This window comes from Calonectris borealis, chromosome 17 (genome assembly GCF_964195595.1).
Source record: "Calonectris borealis chromosome 17, bCalBor7.hap1.2, whole genome shotgun sequence".
Taxonomy (NCBI): Eukaryota; Metazoa; Chordata; class Aves; order Procellariiformes; family Procellariidae; genus Calonectris; species Calonectris borealis.
This window is the reverse complement of record NC_134328.1, coordinates 2,269,681-2,284,943: the sequence shown is the minus strand read 5'-3', so window position 1 is coordinate 2,284,943 and position 15,263 is coordinate 2,269,681. Positions and strand designations below refer to the sequence as shown.

The 15,263-nt window shown below is 40.5% G+C and overlaps 2 protein-coding genes across 14 annotated transcripts in view; both read left to right on the top strand.

Annotated features, from left to right (window-relative positions):
• The window catches only part of ITCH (itchy E3 ubiquitin protein ligase), a 71,080-nt gene extending 59,636 nt beyond the window's left edge, over positions 1-11,444 (top strand). For 6 of the 10 annotated variants that reach the window (XM_075166266.1, XM_075166262.1, XM_075166271.1 and 3 more), the window contains 6 exons: positions 258-378; positions 1,131-1,235; positions 1,469-1,565; positions 1,945-2,017; positions 2,705-2,843; positions 7,918-8,000. In XM_075166266.1, the coding sequence (XP_075022367.1) occupies positions 258-378; positions 1,131-1,235; positions 1,469-1,565; positions 1,945-2,017; positions 2,705-2,804 (496 nt within the window). In that variant the 3' untranslated portion in view covers positions 2,805-2,843; positions 7,918-8,000. Of the gene's footprint in view, positions 1-257; positions 379-1,130; positions 1,236-1,468; positions 1,566-1,944; positions 2,018-2,704; positions 2,844-5,327; positions 6,173-6,592; positions 7,374-7,917; positions 8,001-11,365 lie in introns of those variants that run through there. The other 4 variants (XM_075166264.1, XM_075166263.1, XM_075166265.1 and 1 more) reach the window with 4 other exon arrangements.
• Positions 7,924-14,969, top strand: DYNLRB1 (dynein light chain roadblock-type 1). 4 transcript variants are annotated; one of them, XM_075166275.1, is made up of 4 exons: positions 7,924-7,999; positions 11,366-11,441; positions 12,893-13,060; positions 14,455-14,969. In XM_075166275.1, exons 1-4 carry the CDS (start codon positions 7,925-7,927, stop codon positions 14,496-14,498), a joined length of 363 nt encoding a protein of 120 aa, XP_075022376.1. In that variant the 5' UTR covers position 7,924; the 3' UTR covers positions 14,499-14,969. The 4 variants fall into 4 exon arrangements, with proteins under 4 accessions (XP_075022376.1, XP_075022375.1, XP_075022377.1 ...); XM_075166274.1 differs by having other exon boundaries at positions 12,893-13,066; XM_075166276.1 differs by lacking the exon at positions 7,924-7,999 and adding an exon at positions 8,474-8,605 and having other exon boundaries at positions 12,893-13,066.
• The last annotated feature ends 294 nt before the right edge of the window (positions 14,970-15,263 follow it).

The following is a 15,263-nucleotide window of genomic DNA, read 5'->3' as shown; positions in this document are numbered from 1 at the left end:
TACTGCCTCCTCTTTGAGTCTAAAATACTTTCAGAATGGTTGGAAACATAGGGTTTTAACTTAAAGAAAAAACAAAATCGTTTGCACAGAGTAAAGGTTACTAATAAAATTATACAATGCTCTATCCCCAGAACTTTCCAGACTTTCCATAGTTTTTTTTAACGTAGCTTACACTTCATCTCAAAATAGGCTAACAAAGATGTGGACTTGGGTTAGCACAGGCCATTTAAATTATCTTTCTGTATCTTCTTTTACAGGCTAGTAGCAGAATGGAGACTTTCCCGAGGTGTTGAGGAGCAGACACAGGCTTTCTTTGAAGGCTTCAATGAAATTCTGCCACAACAGTATTTGCAGTACTTTGATGCTAAGGAACTGGAGGTAAAGGATTGTTTGTCTATTGCTAGATCCAGGTTGTTACACACAAAATACTGAAACTCCAGTCGTTATGTCTGAAGAGCAGAACTCACTAAGGCTGACGACTCCTTTTTATAGGGCGTACGAGGGAAACTTTATGGAGCAGTATTTGATTAGTGTGTTTCCCTTCACTTTCCTCTTTGCAGCCTATTTATGTATTTCTAAAGGCTAAGATTCTGCCAGTACAAATTTCTTATCAAATTGCTTTTGTAATCCTCAGCAATTTGATTTGCCTGTGTTCAAAGAATGAGTAATTGACAGAAAGGGAGATAAAACCAGATAGCAATGGATGATCACATATAGGCTGGACCAGGTTCTAGATGGTTTTCATCTCCCAGATTACGCTTTCTGAAGCATCTGTTCAGTTTAAAAAGATAAAAACATAAAATCAAAACATGCTGTTCCTAGCAGAGAATTGTATGGCTGGGCAATGGTAAACTGTTCCTGGCTTGAATGTCTAAATGCAAGCAATTATTCCATTTTTCATGACAGAGATGCTTTCTGTTTTGTGGCCTCTCCAAATACACTTAATAAGCAGTCATCGTTCTTTGTTGTAGAAGTTTTGGATAAAGTTTAAAATTAAAAACAAGTATACTGTCATTGCAGATGCTTCTAAGTATGGGTGCAGTTGATGTTCTATTTTGCTATGTGGGAAGGCATAGAAGGAAAGTCATAACTTGTACTTGCATGTTTATTTCCCTTTTTCTCCCCTAAAGGTGCTTCTGTGTGGAATGCAAGAAATTGATTTGAATGACTGGCAGAGGCATACCATCTACCGGCACTATACGCGGACCAGCAGACAGATAGTATGGTTCTGGCAGGTTTGTAGACTTTGTTTTATTCTCAGACCAACAGAAGTTACCAAGCACAGCTACAGCTTAGTAAACAATAGTCAGAATTACTGAACAGATCTGTAGTATGTAAATATAAATTGTTACTGCTAATCCAGCTATTCATAACAGTCATGTAATTTGTTAATCTATGGATGATGACAATGTGAAAGTCTGAATATCAGATCTATATCTAAATGTTTATTTCAATTATTATTTTTCAGTTTGTGAAAGAAATAGATAATGAGAAGAGAATGAGACTCTTGCAGTTTGTTACTGGAACATGCAGATTACCAGTGGGAGGATTTGCTGACCTCATGGGTATGCATTAATAATCCCTCTAATGCATTAGATAATTTTTTTTAAAACAACCAAGTTATATGTTTATGGACATTTTTAATGAATTTTATATTGAATGCTATTTTGTAAGTCCTGCATATACTTGCGCTGTGGAAAGTGAGATGGAGGGAATGTTTACACCTGTGGTATTGAGTTTCAAAATCACTTCAAATTTACGCGTTTCACTATATGCATACTTTGATCTAGACAGCGTTGTATAGTGAAAGACAGAAGTCTCCTTTATGTGTGAGTAATGGTACTCTTGTCTTGTGTTTAAGCCTTTCATACTTCAGTTGTAATGTATTACCTACTGATACAAAGGTAGCTAGACCTCTGCCTTGTTTATTTGAATCTGTTACAGGGAGCAACGGCCCCCAAAAATTTTGTATTGAAAAAGTTGGAAAGGAAAACTGGTTACCTAGAAGTCATACCTGGTGAGTACGTAATAAATCAGAATATTACTACTTGTTCTGTTTTAACTGCCAACAATCTACTTGGAGATTTTAGTAAATGGGTAATATACTTAAATGGTTGAGACTGTGTGAAAGCAAACACCAAGTTATACCAATAAACCTTGTTGTTTAATAATAGCTGAACTTCTGAAAAACTCTTGTAGCATGGAGTAGATTCCATTGTAAATTCCATGGATTTGTGTATTACTGAAAATTTAAAGTAATAAACAGTACTAAACAGTCTAAAGAGCTTGGGACTGATCTTTTGTTATCACTACACTCCATCTTCATAGTGAAGTAGCCACATTCACACTCCCTCTTCCCTAGAGAAAATGCAACTTCTACTCAGTTCCTCAGTATTAGTGGTTAGTAAAAACACACAAATTTAAAATTTCAAATGCGAATTATGAGTCTAGTTAATCAACTAGGAAAAGTTAGTGAAACTTCTTACCAAGTACACTGCATTTCTAGAAAACTATTGCTGTTCAAGTGCTTGAACTCTAACTTTTGCTCTTAGAAATATATAAAATTATGCCAGCAGTCAGCTTTTCAGGGAGTAAATCCAGCTATCCATCTACACAGCAAAAAGTTTAAGTACCCGTATTCATAATGGATTTTTTGTGATGGTTTAATTATTTTTCAGTACTAAAGTTCTTTCTTCATTTTCAGTTTCAACCGCTTAGACCTTCCACCCTATAAGAATTATGAGCAGCTGAAGGAAAAGCTGTTGTTCGCAATTGAAGAAACAGAAGGGTTTGGGCAAGAATAGCTAAAATTTGCACCTTGAAGAATGTGAACTCAACACAATGTATGTTCTTCACTTCTGCTTGTTGCACACTTCATTGTAAAGTAGACTTGACTTGGATTTATTTAACAATACTAACGTGTAAGTAAATGGATGTTATCCTGAGGTTTTATCCACACTAACTCTGGATTTCTACTGAGCACTTTCAGAAATCAAATGAGCAATCAGATATGCCTACAAATGAATTATGACCCAAGTCGAGACTTAATACAGCTTTGGGCTCTGCTTTGTTTTACCGTTCATTAATTAGAATGTGTCCTTAATGACTGACAGATTTTTAACAATAGTTTTGTCTTTCCTTTTTAGTAGCATTTTTTGCTACTGATGCACTGGGAAGTTCATTGGTAGCTGCAATGCTGCAGCATCATCATAAGCCTCTTTACAGCAGTGTTGTTAGAGCCAGCTTGTAACCATCCTCTGCGTACCGTGAGCAAATTCATTGCTTAAGCTCTTTTTTCTAACTCAAGCGTGGCCAGACTGTTTTTTTCCCCCGCCTGGACTCTGCTCACGTGCCAGCTGGACTCAAGCTGCTGTTAAGGGGATGTCAAACTGTGGCACAAATCCAGGGCATAGCTTTGCTTTGTTTTTTCCCAATCCTGCTAATTTCAGCAAAATAGACACCCGCCCAAAGTTGTTGGAACATTTCTGTGTGCCCTCAGAAGAATTCTGGTCTTTTTCTGTGTCGCACATTTAACTTTTAAATCAACATTAACACTGTGGTACTTCACTTGTTTTGCAAAAGACAAGACCACCTGGGATTGCACTGATTCCATTTAGATTCCTGTCTGCAGACTGATGTTTCTTGTCAAAAGTGTTAATGGACATTATTCTCAGTGTTATTCTTACACGATGCAGTCAGTTTGCTCTGAAGACTGTTGGGTTCTCAGGAAGAGGTACAAAACAACTGGATTCAGAAAATGATAATACCTATCATTTTTGCTGATGAACTGATATGCGATACTGGCTAAGGCGAAGAGGATTAGAAAGTTCAGACATGGATTACAGATTTTTGAAAAGCTGGAGTATGAGTAAATAGTTCTATAAAGATTGAAACTAAAGTTTTTGGGGGAGGTTTCTAAGCTAATTCACCCTACGCTGCTTATAGCTAGTAACTTTTGTAGTGAGTTCCTATTGGATTAATAATATCTTTTACTTCCTTTTAGAATCTGTTAATACTCAATTCTCTTCTGGTTTACAATAACATTTTGCATTTTACTGCTCCTTTAGACTGAATGCACTTTTTGGGTATGGTCAGCTCTTTCCCTATCTGAAGGGAGGAAAGCAAACTTCAATGAGATGAGCTGTTAGCCATAGTAAGAGACATGACACTTGAAATAGCATGTAGCACATATTAAAGCATAACTGCAGCTCAAAGCATTGGGACAGGAGCTGTTTTTAAGAGGCTTCTAGATATTGGAGCTGAAACAGGACAGTGGGAAACTGTAAAACTGAACTTCCAGTCTTGAAAAGAATATTTCTTTCCCGCTGTCCCTTCTGTCTAAACTGTAAGAGGGAAAAACTGATTCAGGCCTAAGAAGAACCAAGACACTACAGTTTTTTCACTGACTTCAAGAGTTTTTCAGGTCATACAAAGTGATACGTGCTTATTGGAAGGCAGAATGATTAGACTTCAGAGTGAATAGCTCTCTTGTCATGCATATTCTAAGAAAGGCATGGAAAAGAGTTTCCATGATACAGAAATGACCACCTTTTACAGTTTCACTGATGGTGAGAACTAACCTGACTTCATGGGTTTACTAGCAGGAGAATCTGCCAACTTCAAAACATTTGATGGACATATTACAGTATACAGCTCATGAGGAGAAAAAAAGCCTTATAAATATTTTCTGTTTATATTAATTCTTACAATTAAATGTAGTTATCTAACATATTTACAAGAGAGATTAAATTAAGCAAGATAATGCAAGATTAAGCTATGAAAAATAGTCTGTGTTCTGCATAATGCTTTATAATTCATGTAGGGAACCTAGAAATATTGTTAATGTATAAATATCATCCAAAAGGCTTTCAGCCCTATATTTTTAAAATAAAGAATAGTTATAATTGAAATAGCCTTAGCCCTAGTTCTATAGGGTATGGCTGTTTAATATTTTTATGGTTGAAATGTTTAGTTCAGGAAAAAGGTAAATGCTTGTATATATTTTTGCAGTCCGGGATTCCACTTATTCCATTTTTCTTTCTTTAATTTAAATGGCATGTTTATATGTCTTTTCTGCTGTATTAGGATGGGGGAAAGGGGGCTGGATATCCCAAGCACCAGACATGATTTTAGAATGTTGCAAATAAAGAATTCATTGGGAGGGGGGAAATAATCTGTGAAACATTGGATTTGCCCAAAATATCAAAAATTTAAAGCAACTTTGCTGTGTTAAATTGGCAATATTTCTGAAGTCATAGGTTAATATTACTTAGGCATTTTATTTTGTCAGCATTGTGAATGCTAACAAATCTGTTAATTTTTTACAGCATGTTGTGTAGAAATAAAAAGGAATTAATATAAGCCACTGGTGCACTTTTCTGTTCTTTATGGAGATCTGGTGAAAACAACATGTGGATGAGCCCACAGCATCTGGTATCCCAGATAATAGGTTATTATGAATTGGACTTACAAGTAAGATTTTCAGCAGAGATTAATGAATTTGCCTCCCACTACTTCAACTGATTTAGCAGCCTGAGCTGCATGAATTCATAGTATGTCACAAATGTATATTCATATGCAACTGTCAATTGATCCTAATTTTCAAGTATTAAAATAACTTTTATTTAGAATTTTGCCTTATGAGAATGACATGAGAAAATTAAATGCTGAGCTGCTGATCTAAGAGTTAATAAAGCCTTATTGTTCCAGCTAGCTCAGGAAATGTTAATATACTAATGAAATGCACAGTAAATGTGTCATGTCTTCATCTGACCTAGTATGGAAGTTGGTTTTTTTAATCCAGTTTCTTGTGTTTAAAAACAAACGCTTTTATTGTTCTGAGAAAAGTAAAACAAAAAAAAATGGTTGTTTGATTTTTTTTTGTTTGCATTTTTGTTACATGCTGCACTGGATTTGTAATCTCAACACTCTCTGTTATATTGGTATCTCCAGCCCCCTTTTTGTGGTGTCTTTTAATTTTCTGCAAGAATCACTGTTTGTGTATATGTGCTCTAGTGAACTCGTATATAAACTGGGATCAGCAGCACTGGATTGTAAAATACTGTACTGAAATTCATTGTTGAAATTTCCTTGCATTGTAATTTCAAATACTCAGGTAACTGTAACAGTATCTCAGTAAGTCAAATACTTTTATAAAACTACTTAAAGAGCTGGTAGTCTCATCATTATTCCTTCTGTGTTATGAAGCATCCGTGTGCAAATAAATTGTCTGTCTGCTGTTTTGGGGGTGAGGGGTTAGGCTGTCTGAAGTTGTCCTTCTAGCAAAGTTATTTAGGAATGTTTCTTTCCTAAGACCTCTTCTGCCATTGCTGATTGCATTGGAAATTCATTAGGAGATTTCAGACACAGCTGCCTTTGTGACTGCGGACAAAACAATTCCTCAATTTTTAGTGCTCATGGCGATGCTGCCCCAGGGAGACAGTGCTGGTCCGGTAGTGGTGGTACTCTGAGGGAGATGGTCTGGAGAAAGGTTCTGCAGGAGCCACAGCTTTAACATTTTCTTGTACCAGTATTGCAGTGATAACAAAAATGAGGTATGACTGTGCAAGTTTGTGTTTTCTTTTCTGTTTAGGAATGACAGGGTGACAGGAAGGAGGGAAGAAAAGCTCAGATGAGACTGTCCAGCCTCGTAGTGACCCTGATCCTCCTCCTTGAAGGGAGAAGTGGCATTTGCATTCTTCCTGTCATCAGGAACCTCTCCTCATCACCGTGGCCTTTCAAAAATAATTGAGATCAGCTTTACAATTACATTGGCCAGCTCCCTCAGCGGTCATGGGTACATCCTGTCAAGTCTCATGAACTTGTTTATGTCCAGTTTGTACAAATGTTCCCTAAACTGGTCCTCCTCCACTGAGGGTAATCTTCCTTGCTGCAGACCTTCCCACTGGGTTTTCACTCTGCTTGCTTTCCCAGATGTTCACACAGGCTCGGTTAATATGGTTTTGTTAGTAGCAGCAAATCCCGAGTATGCTTTTCTATGCCAAGTAATTATATGCAATAGTATTTGCCCTTTTTCTGCAGCAGGGGAGGTTAGTTTTGAATTGCTTCCTCCATGCCTTGGATGAAATCACTTAAAAGCATGCTAGTAAGTTGTGCAAACCCAAAATTTGACACTGCTTTGGGTAGTTTTAAGTTATACAGCTATGAGGATATTTCATGTATATATGAAGTTTAAAAAAAGGCAAAAAACCCCAAACGGAATCACAACGCAATGCATGATAAACGTACAACTCAGTTGCACCATTGCTTAGTTCCTTGCTATTTTCTTCTGTGATGATGTTGCCAATGTCAGTACCAGTCCTGGGTGGGGTTATTGATGGTTTTGTACAGGGCAAGCTGCGAGTGCTTGTTTAGTTTAAACAAAACCTTGTTTGGTTCAGGTCTCTGATGACAGCTGTGCACTGCTTACCTACTGACCCAATTGTATCATCGTTGATGGGACTAGAAGTTGAATCCATCTATGGTAAAATGACTTTCTGTAGCCAAGCTTTAAAACTTATTGCTGGACTGATAAGAGAGATTAGAATTTAAATTAATTAGGTTGCAGAGCTGTAAATATCCACTGGAAGAAAAAATAGCTGTATCTCTTGGATTCTAAAGAAGGATTTGTTTGTGATCTCTGAAGATGCCTGATCGCATGTCCACGCTCAACCTATCAACTCTACAGTAGTGCACAAATGACAGGGTTTGTTGGAGAAATCTTGTTTTCTCTGAGCAGAAAGTAGTCCCTGCCAGATCTGAAGGACCAGTGAGCTCTCCAGGTTTCCAGAGTATCTTGGAAAGAAAATGAAAATACTCCATGAGGTCATGTTTCTACTTTTTACCCAGCAAATAGCTGCTTTCTGTAACTGTTGTGAGGAGCTGAGTGTTAGCTGAATGTCAGTTTTCTGCTTGCAGGGTCGCAATGCTGAAAGAAGCAACATTCAAGCAGAGGATGGATTCCAGATGGAAGGGGGAAAGTACCAGATGCTATTATTGTGTATGTATAATACCAACGAGGGTTATGTTTGATACCGTTTTCAGCGTGTTGTTTTGCCTTCAGCATATAGGGCGTCCCCCGTCCCTCCCAGAGGGGGGGTGAGCATTTATCCTTTCACACTCACAGGGGCAGACGGCGCTGTTACCCGAATGAAACGAATTCCCAGGGTCGCGGCAGGTGGGTTCCCAGGGTTTTCCCCAGCCCCGCTGTTCTAGGGGTGCGCGATGCCTGCGGGTCCTAGACGGAGCCCCCTGCTCTGCCCAGCGCTTCCCCGTGTCTCGACGGCGTCAGAGGCAGCGGAGGCGGCTTGGCGGGGCGGTGCGGGGGTTTACACTGCAGGCCTTACGCGAGACCAACGACCCCAAGCGACAGCTCCCCGGGAGCAGCGGCCGGGCCGAGCCTCGCCCCGCCGGGCCCTGAGGCGAGCGAGGCGGGGGTTACCGCGGAAACGGCGGTGTCCGGCCCCCTCCCAGCCGTGGGACAAGTGCTTCCGGGGCAGGGCGGACGCCGTGGCGCCCAACCCGCCGCTCCTCCCCGCGGATTGGCGGAGCGGGCGGCGCATGCGCGCGGTGCCGTGACTGGGCGGAGAGGCGGCGGCTCGAGATGGTGGGTGAGGCCGCCGCGGGCGCTGGGGGCCGGGGCCGGGGGCCCTGTGCCGCGTCTCTCCCCGGGCCCTCGGGGGGCTCCCCCGTGGGAAACGCCCGTGTTCGCGCTACCGCCAGCAGGCGCGGGGCGGGGCGGGGAGGACCGCTCCTAGGACCTCTCGGCCGGGCGGGTGTCCGCGCCGACCGGTGTCCCGCACCGAGGCCCAGTCGTGGGCGGTTGTTCGATCTCTCTCCGGGTCCTCTTAACCTCCCCTGCCTTGGGCCAGGAACGCGCGGATGCGGCCCTGTTTTTGTTCAGCGGGTGTTTTGCCGGGAGGTGTCTGGTCCCCTGCGGCTTGCCGGTGTGTCAGACACCAGCGGGCGGGTCAGGCAGCTCAGGAGGCCCCTGCTCGGTCACGGAGGGGCTTCACTGCGACAGCTGAGCCCCGCCTGGTAGCGGGGGCCGTGGGCTTCTGTCCCAAAATCCCTGCGGTGAAAGCGTATCATTCCCATAAACCTTCGATTAATTCTGTCAAGCACCGAAATACGGCATGCGATGGCAGGCTGAAGATAGGTTCGGAGGAAAATCTTTGCATTTCTTATGGCTACCAGGCTACAATTCCTCAAGCTGAAAGCAATCAGGAAGAAAGACTGTTTTAAGACAACTGCATGTTTAATATTCTGTGGAACTTGGAACGTATTTATTTTATTGTAATTGTATTGGAGGTTGCTTCCTGTTCAAATATATTGTTGGCTAGCATATATTCATAAAATTGGGGGTCAAAATATGTGGAAAAATTTCTAAAGAAATAAGTACTGACCTAAGTTGTAGATGGAAAATTAAAATGGTCTAATAAGACATATTTTTTAGGCAAATCTAGGAGTTAAAGCTTTCTAGATGAAAACAGGAAGATAAAGGCTACTGTTGTATATACAGGAAAGGTTATATAGGAGCAAATTGGTGATGGGGGAGTGTTTATTCTCCTTTTCCAGAGTGTATCTCTCCTTCCCCATACACTATCTCTTGCAGTTGTTCACCCCTTTATTAAGGTAGTTTTTGTTTGTTTCACGAGTTAAATATATAATTTTTTCTCAGTAATATTTTTGCTGGTCTGGTGAGTTGAACTGGCTTGCGGGGTGTTGGACAAGCACCAGAGCTAGTGTGTGTGAAGTGGTATGTGTGTGTCAGGGAGTAAGAAAAGGAGGAGCAGGACCTTTCCATGTCAACAGCAGTGAACTGTTAGAGCAGATCACCCCACCTCCTGAGTTACTTTGTCTGTTGGTTGTTAGAAGAAATTAAAAATTGGCATCGTTCTGTATGGATGCTTCTTTTCATCCAAATAGGATTGTTAAGGTCCAGTGAAGGAAAGTATTTAATGAATCAGGACTTAAATACTGCTAGTAAGAAGTCAGGAAATTATTTCAGACTTAATAGTGTGCCACCATATTTCTCTCAGCATTTGTACACCTTGTAGTTTATTCTTTGTTTCACTTCCCTTGTCTTCCATTTGAAAATAGTCCAGCACTCAGATATCATCAAGAGCTTTGTTAAAAAGACTGGATTTTTCTATGGTGGATAAGACGGAAAAACTGTGCTTCATAAAGACAAACTCAGGTGGTACCATCTCTTAGCAGCAACAGCTCGTGTTATTCCAAGCTACTTATACTAAGAGCACTCTGCAGAAAGTTTGCTATGAGTTCCAAGGTTGAGGCCATGTTGTTTTGTTAGGACAAGTCCTCTTCCCAGGGAACAGGGCTTATAACACGACTGTGCTCGTTTGCTGCAGGGTGGAAGTGGAGAGAGGGTTATTCACAATGCCTAAGAAACACAGCCGTCCTGGCCAAATGCCCCATCTCACCTTTCCTGAGTTCACATGATTCTTGTCTTCCTTCCTAGACCATTTCTGTGGGACTCTGTCTAGCAGGATCTGAAAGAAGCTGCATGTCGCTTTTTCCTTCAATGGCAATAAAAAATGTGAAATATTCACCCAGCTGTGGAAAACAGCTCAGGTGCTGAGGTTTTATGACCCTGTTAGAGAACCCATAGTTAAATTTTGATTGATGTCTTGTAGCAATGAAAGTTTTGCAGAAGGGTTTGAAAGCTCTTCTGAAGTTGGTGGTGATTTTTACAGAGAAGGCAAAGGGACTACTGCCTTGGCCTTCAGTTTTCATTTTTCCTTTTTTTTTAAGTTGATTTCGCAAAGTTGTAAATTATTGTTGGTGGTTATAATCTTGTAGCCCAGCACGACTCATAATTATAAATAAATAGCATTTATTAATTGTTTTTCCCCTCACTTGTCTTATTTGTAATTGCTCTTAGCATTCATTTGATAAAAGGGAAGGTAGTCTTGCAGCCAGAACGTATCTTTCTACTTTTTTCATAAATTCCATATATATTTTCATACATGATTTTTGCTTGACACCTAGATTGTAGCAGTCTGACTAAGCAGTCTTCCAGTTGCAAGCCTTCAGTAAGGAACTGATGCGTGAGGTTGTGGGAGGGCTGGGGAGGGGGAGAGAGGGAAAGATCAGAGGGGAGTTCCAAGTTTCCACAAGATTATAATCACAAATGAGTGAAGAGCGGAGACAGATGGAAAGCAGCTGAAAAGGTCATGCAGAAAAGGTAGTACCAAAGTACAGACACTTCGCTGTATAGAACGGTGTAGGTAGTATCTGAATCATCTTTGCGCAGCTTTACTTTCAGATACGTTATTACAAAGCTTTGATGGAAGGCAAATAGCAGCTGTAATCTTCTATTGATTTGTGCTTTCTCTGTTTGCAGGCTGAGGTGGAGGAAACACTGAAGCGAATTCAGAGCCAAAAAGGAGTGCAAGGAATCATTGTTGTTAATTCTGAAGGTACCGTGACAGTCTTGGTTTTCTGAGGTACAACTTAATCTAAAGATGCACTTTAAGGACCACTGATTGTGCTACTTGCGTTTAGGTTACAGTCTGTCTTTAGCAAAGGTTTTCCTGTAGCCAAAGCAGATAGACAACAGTTAGGCTACAAGAGAAAACTGGAATCCTATTTCTGCTTTTCTGCAAGCTCACTTTATTAGTTTAGGAAATAAATTAAAATAAATTGCAAAAGCTTAGAAATATTTGAGTTATGCCAGTGTTTGAGACTGTGTTCTGTCAAAGCCTTTATCAGTAGCACTAAAAGCTCTCATGACATCTGAAATCTTGCTGCTGTGCATGTCCAGAATGCTGCTAATGCTGCTGTCTTGGCAGACTCGAGTAGCTTAGCAACTGTCTCGTGCTCATGGCCTCATGAGGCTCCTAAGCTAGCTGTCTCTTTTTGGAGTCACTGAAGGGTCCAACAGAGCAGACTTCTTCAGAGCACTGTAAATACACTGTGAGCGGCCCAGCTTCTTCAAATTGTGTGATTATCAATTTAAATTGAATATTTCCTAGAAATAATCCTTAGAAAAGATGACATATAGTAGCTATATATGAATATATTGAAGACCAGATCTTTGCGTACTTGTATGCAGCTAGTGTTCCTGCTCGCTGCTTTTTCATGATAGTAAATAATGGATTGTGCTCTCCAGGCTGAAGCTGTGCTTATTTGAACGTACACCTGCAGCAGTTTTTCTGCCAAGCCAGTATTTGGTAGTTGGCTGCTGCATTGTTCTGACACATGAGCTGAATTTTGGCTGGCTTTTTGTAGGAAAACATATCTAATAGGTGGCAAAAGTATAAGGAAGGGAAAGCTCTGGCCAAACAGTGTCGGTGTGTCTGCCCTCTTGGCTGGTGCACAGGAACTGAACCAGGGACTTCGCAGGACTGCATCAACTCTTACGGCTAAACGTTGGAGCCTCAGCTTTGTAACTGTGTGATGCAGCAGCTGATGTCCTCTATAATCAACACTGATCCCAGCCTAGCTTACTTGAATATCATGTAATTGTGATGTTCAGGAGCCTTTCTGAAAGGAAAAGCTGTCCCCAGTCAGGAGAACAAAATTGAAACATTGCTATTTCCTCTCTCCCCCTGCCCTGATATTTATTTTTGTTATTCTTTATTTCTAGTTATAAATCTCATAAATAAACAAATAAAAGAAAAAGCAAAAGTAAAGCACTGATGCTACTAGAGGTAAACAGTTCTTCTCACCTACACCTGTGGTTCCAGTTCTTAGCCTTTCCACATCTTATTTCTGTTCATGTTCTTCTTTGAAGCCTTTAAAAAGAACACTCCTAATCCCTGGTGTAGCGACAACATCTGCTTAGGTTAAATAGCCACGCCATGATGCCCAAGGCGGAGTTAGTTCTGGAGACTTGTCACCGACCCTTGCTGTCCCTTGTTTCTTGCAGGTATTCCTATCAAAAGTACTATGGACAACTCCACAACGATTCAGTATGCGGGCCTCATGCACAGCTTCATCATGAAGGCAAGGAGCACTGTGCGAGACATTGATCCCCAGAATGACCTCACATTCCTGCGGATCCGCTCCAAGAAAAATGAAATCATGGTTGCACCAGGTAAAAGTGAGTGGGGTGAAAGCAGGCATCACGGAATCCAGCAGAATTATTTTCTCGTGAGATTGACACTGTCAGCCTGAGAGAAAAGTTCTGCCTGCTGCTTTTATTCATATTGTATAATCTCTTCTTTTCCAAGAAGCTGTTTTGCTTTCTTCAGAGTTGAAAGCTTTTATCACTAAAAATCACGTTATCATTTATTAGTTGCACCAAGGGAGGTTTAGACTGGACATTAGGAGAAATTTCTTTACTGAAAGAGTGGTCAGGCCTTGGAACAGGCTGCCCAGGGAAGTGGTTGAGTCACCATCCCTAGAGGTATTTAAAAGATGTGTAGATGAGGCGCTTAGGGACATGGTGTAGTGGGCACGGTGGTGTTGGGTTGACGGTTGGACTCGAAGATCTTAGAGGTCTTTTCCAACCTTAATGATTCTATGATTCTATGATCGTTGACCTAAGTTTGCTTTTTCATGTTTGAATGTGAGAAATCGCTTTCCTCATTTCGTGTTGATCAAAGTAGAAAGTGTTAAATAGTGTTTCAGAGCGTGTTGCAGCCTCTCACGCTTTGTGTTTTTCAGTATAAAACCACAAGGGTTGGAAAGGAATATGTTTTGAGAGCAATTTCAGTTCAGCACTGTAGACTAAGTGACAAAGCAAAACAGTCTAATAGATTTTCCAGTTCAGAGAAAAGTAATAGAGCATACTGTAGCTGTAATCATGAGTCATAGAATATAGCAGCAGCAACCTTCTTTTCAGTAAATGTCCTCAGTATTTCATCAAATTATGAAATGGGAAGCAGTGAGATGAGTACAGTTCACTAATGTGGCAGGAACTCAGCTTTGTTCCTTCATACTGCATCAGCTCCGTGGTGGGATTGTGCCGATGGAGAGGCAAAGGAGGGGATTGCAGTTGCAGTAGACTGCTCTGCAGGCTCTCGTCAAGGCAGATCTTGGGACAGGCTCTGGGGTTGAAGCTGAGGCAGCCTCTGATTTCCATATGAAGGATGGAAAGAGAGGCATAAGGATTGCTCCGGAAAAAATGCAGCTACAGCCACTGCAGCCCAGCAGTCTGCCTGTGAGATGAGGGAAATCACTGTCTTGCACCACCTGTTTGGATTCCATCATTGCATGTGCCAGTTACTATTATTCCCTAGGCACAAACTGAGTTAAATTCAATTGGCTTGGGAGCATGCAGTTTCTAAAGCTGAGACTTTTTCTCAGTAAGACTCATAAAAATAAGTGATCTGACATGCCAAGCTTGTTTTGCTTATTGAGAATGAATGTCAGGACTCTATAGTTCCCACAGTGTTATCAGTGGGATATGAAAAAATGTTGAAATTTACTATTGCTGTGAACAAATATCAGCAATGAAAGAATAATTTTTTTTTTTTTTTCCTCCAGATAAAGACTACTTCCTGATTGTCATCCAGAATCCAACTGAATGATTATACTGACTTGGTCTGTTTCTTTCACTTTGCCCAATTGTTTTTTTTTAATTTAATGGTAAAGAATAGAGCATTAGTGTTAAAACTGCTGTGCCACTTCAGTAATGTCTGGAAAAAACAAAAGCAGGTGGTTTTGTTGTTTACAAACAGAAAAAGTGGCTTTTTTTTTTTGTATCACAAGTCATTTTGAGGAGGAGTTGGTGAATTAGAATCAGGTAGTAGAAAATGCAACAGATTCTTTAATAGTTAAGAAGATAATATAATAAAATTCTAATAATGTTCTAAAAAAGATTATTCTTTGTGTGTTTCCATGCTTCTGTCACCACTATTTGAGATATGCTTTTACACTATTACTTTTGACTGACTGTAAATATGAAACTTGCCTATCCTCTAGTTCTGTCTTACTCTGTTGGTTTTACAAGTTACTTTGAAAAAGTCTGGCCATATCAAATTAAAAAGTGTCATCAGTGACTGTTTTTGTCTTACGTGTTTTCCTTCTGAAGATTTTAATTATTCTCATGATTGATTGAGTTTTTCTTCAAAAAATAGAACCTTCCTAGGACTACTTTTACTCATCTGTTTCTTTCTCTAAATAAGGATGTACTCATAATTGCCTCATATGTTGGAGCATTTTCCTACCACTACCTTTTTGTTTCAGACAGAGAAGTGTTGTGACTAAGTAAGGCCGTGAAGACTGCCTGTTTGATCTGGTATCTTCCTTTAGTAATTTTTTATTGATGGCCCTTAAGGACCAAAAAAAGTCAT

Coding starts and splice junctions, on each gene's coding strand:
- DYNLRB1 (XM_075166274.1), top strand. CDS start 7,925: ATGCTGAAAGAAGCAACATTCAAGCAGAGGATGGATTCCAGATGGAAG. Junction 8,000..11,365: donor GTACCAGATGCTATTATTGT/GTATGTATAATA, acceptor CTCTGTTTGCAG/GCTGAGGTGGAGGAAACACT. Junction 11,442..12,892: donor CATTGTTGTTAATTCTGAAG/GTACCGTGACAG, acceptor TGTTTCTTGCAG/GTATTCCTATCAAAAGTACT.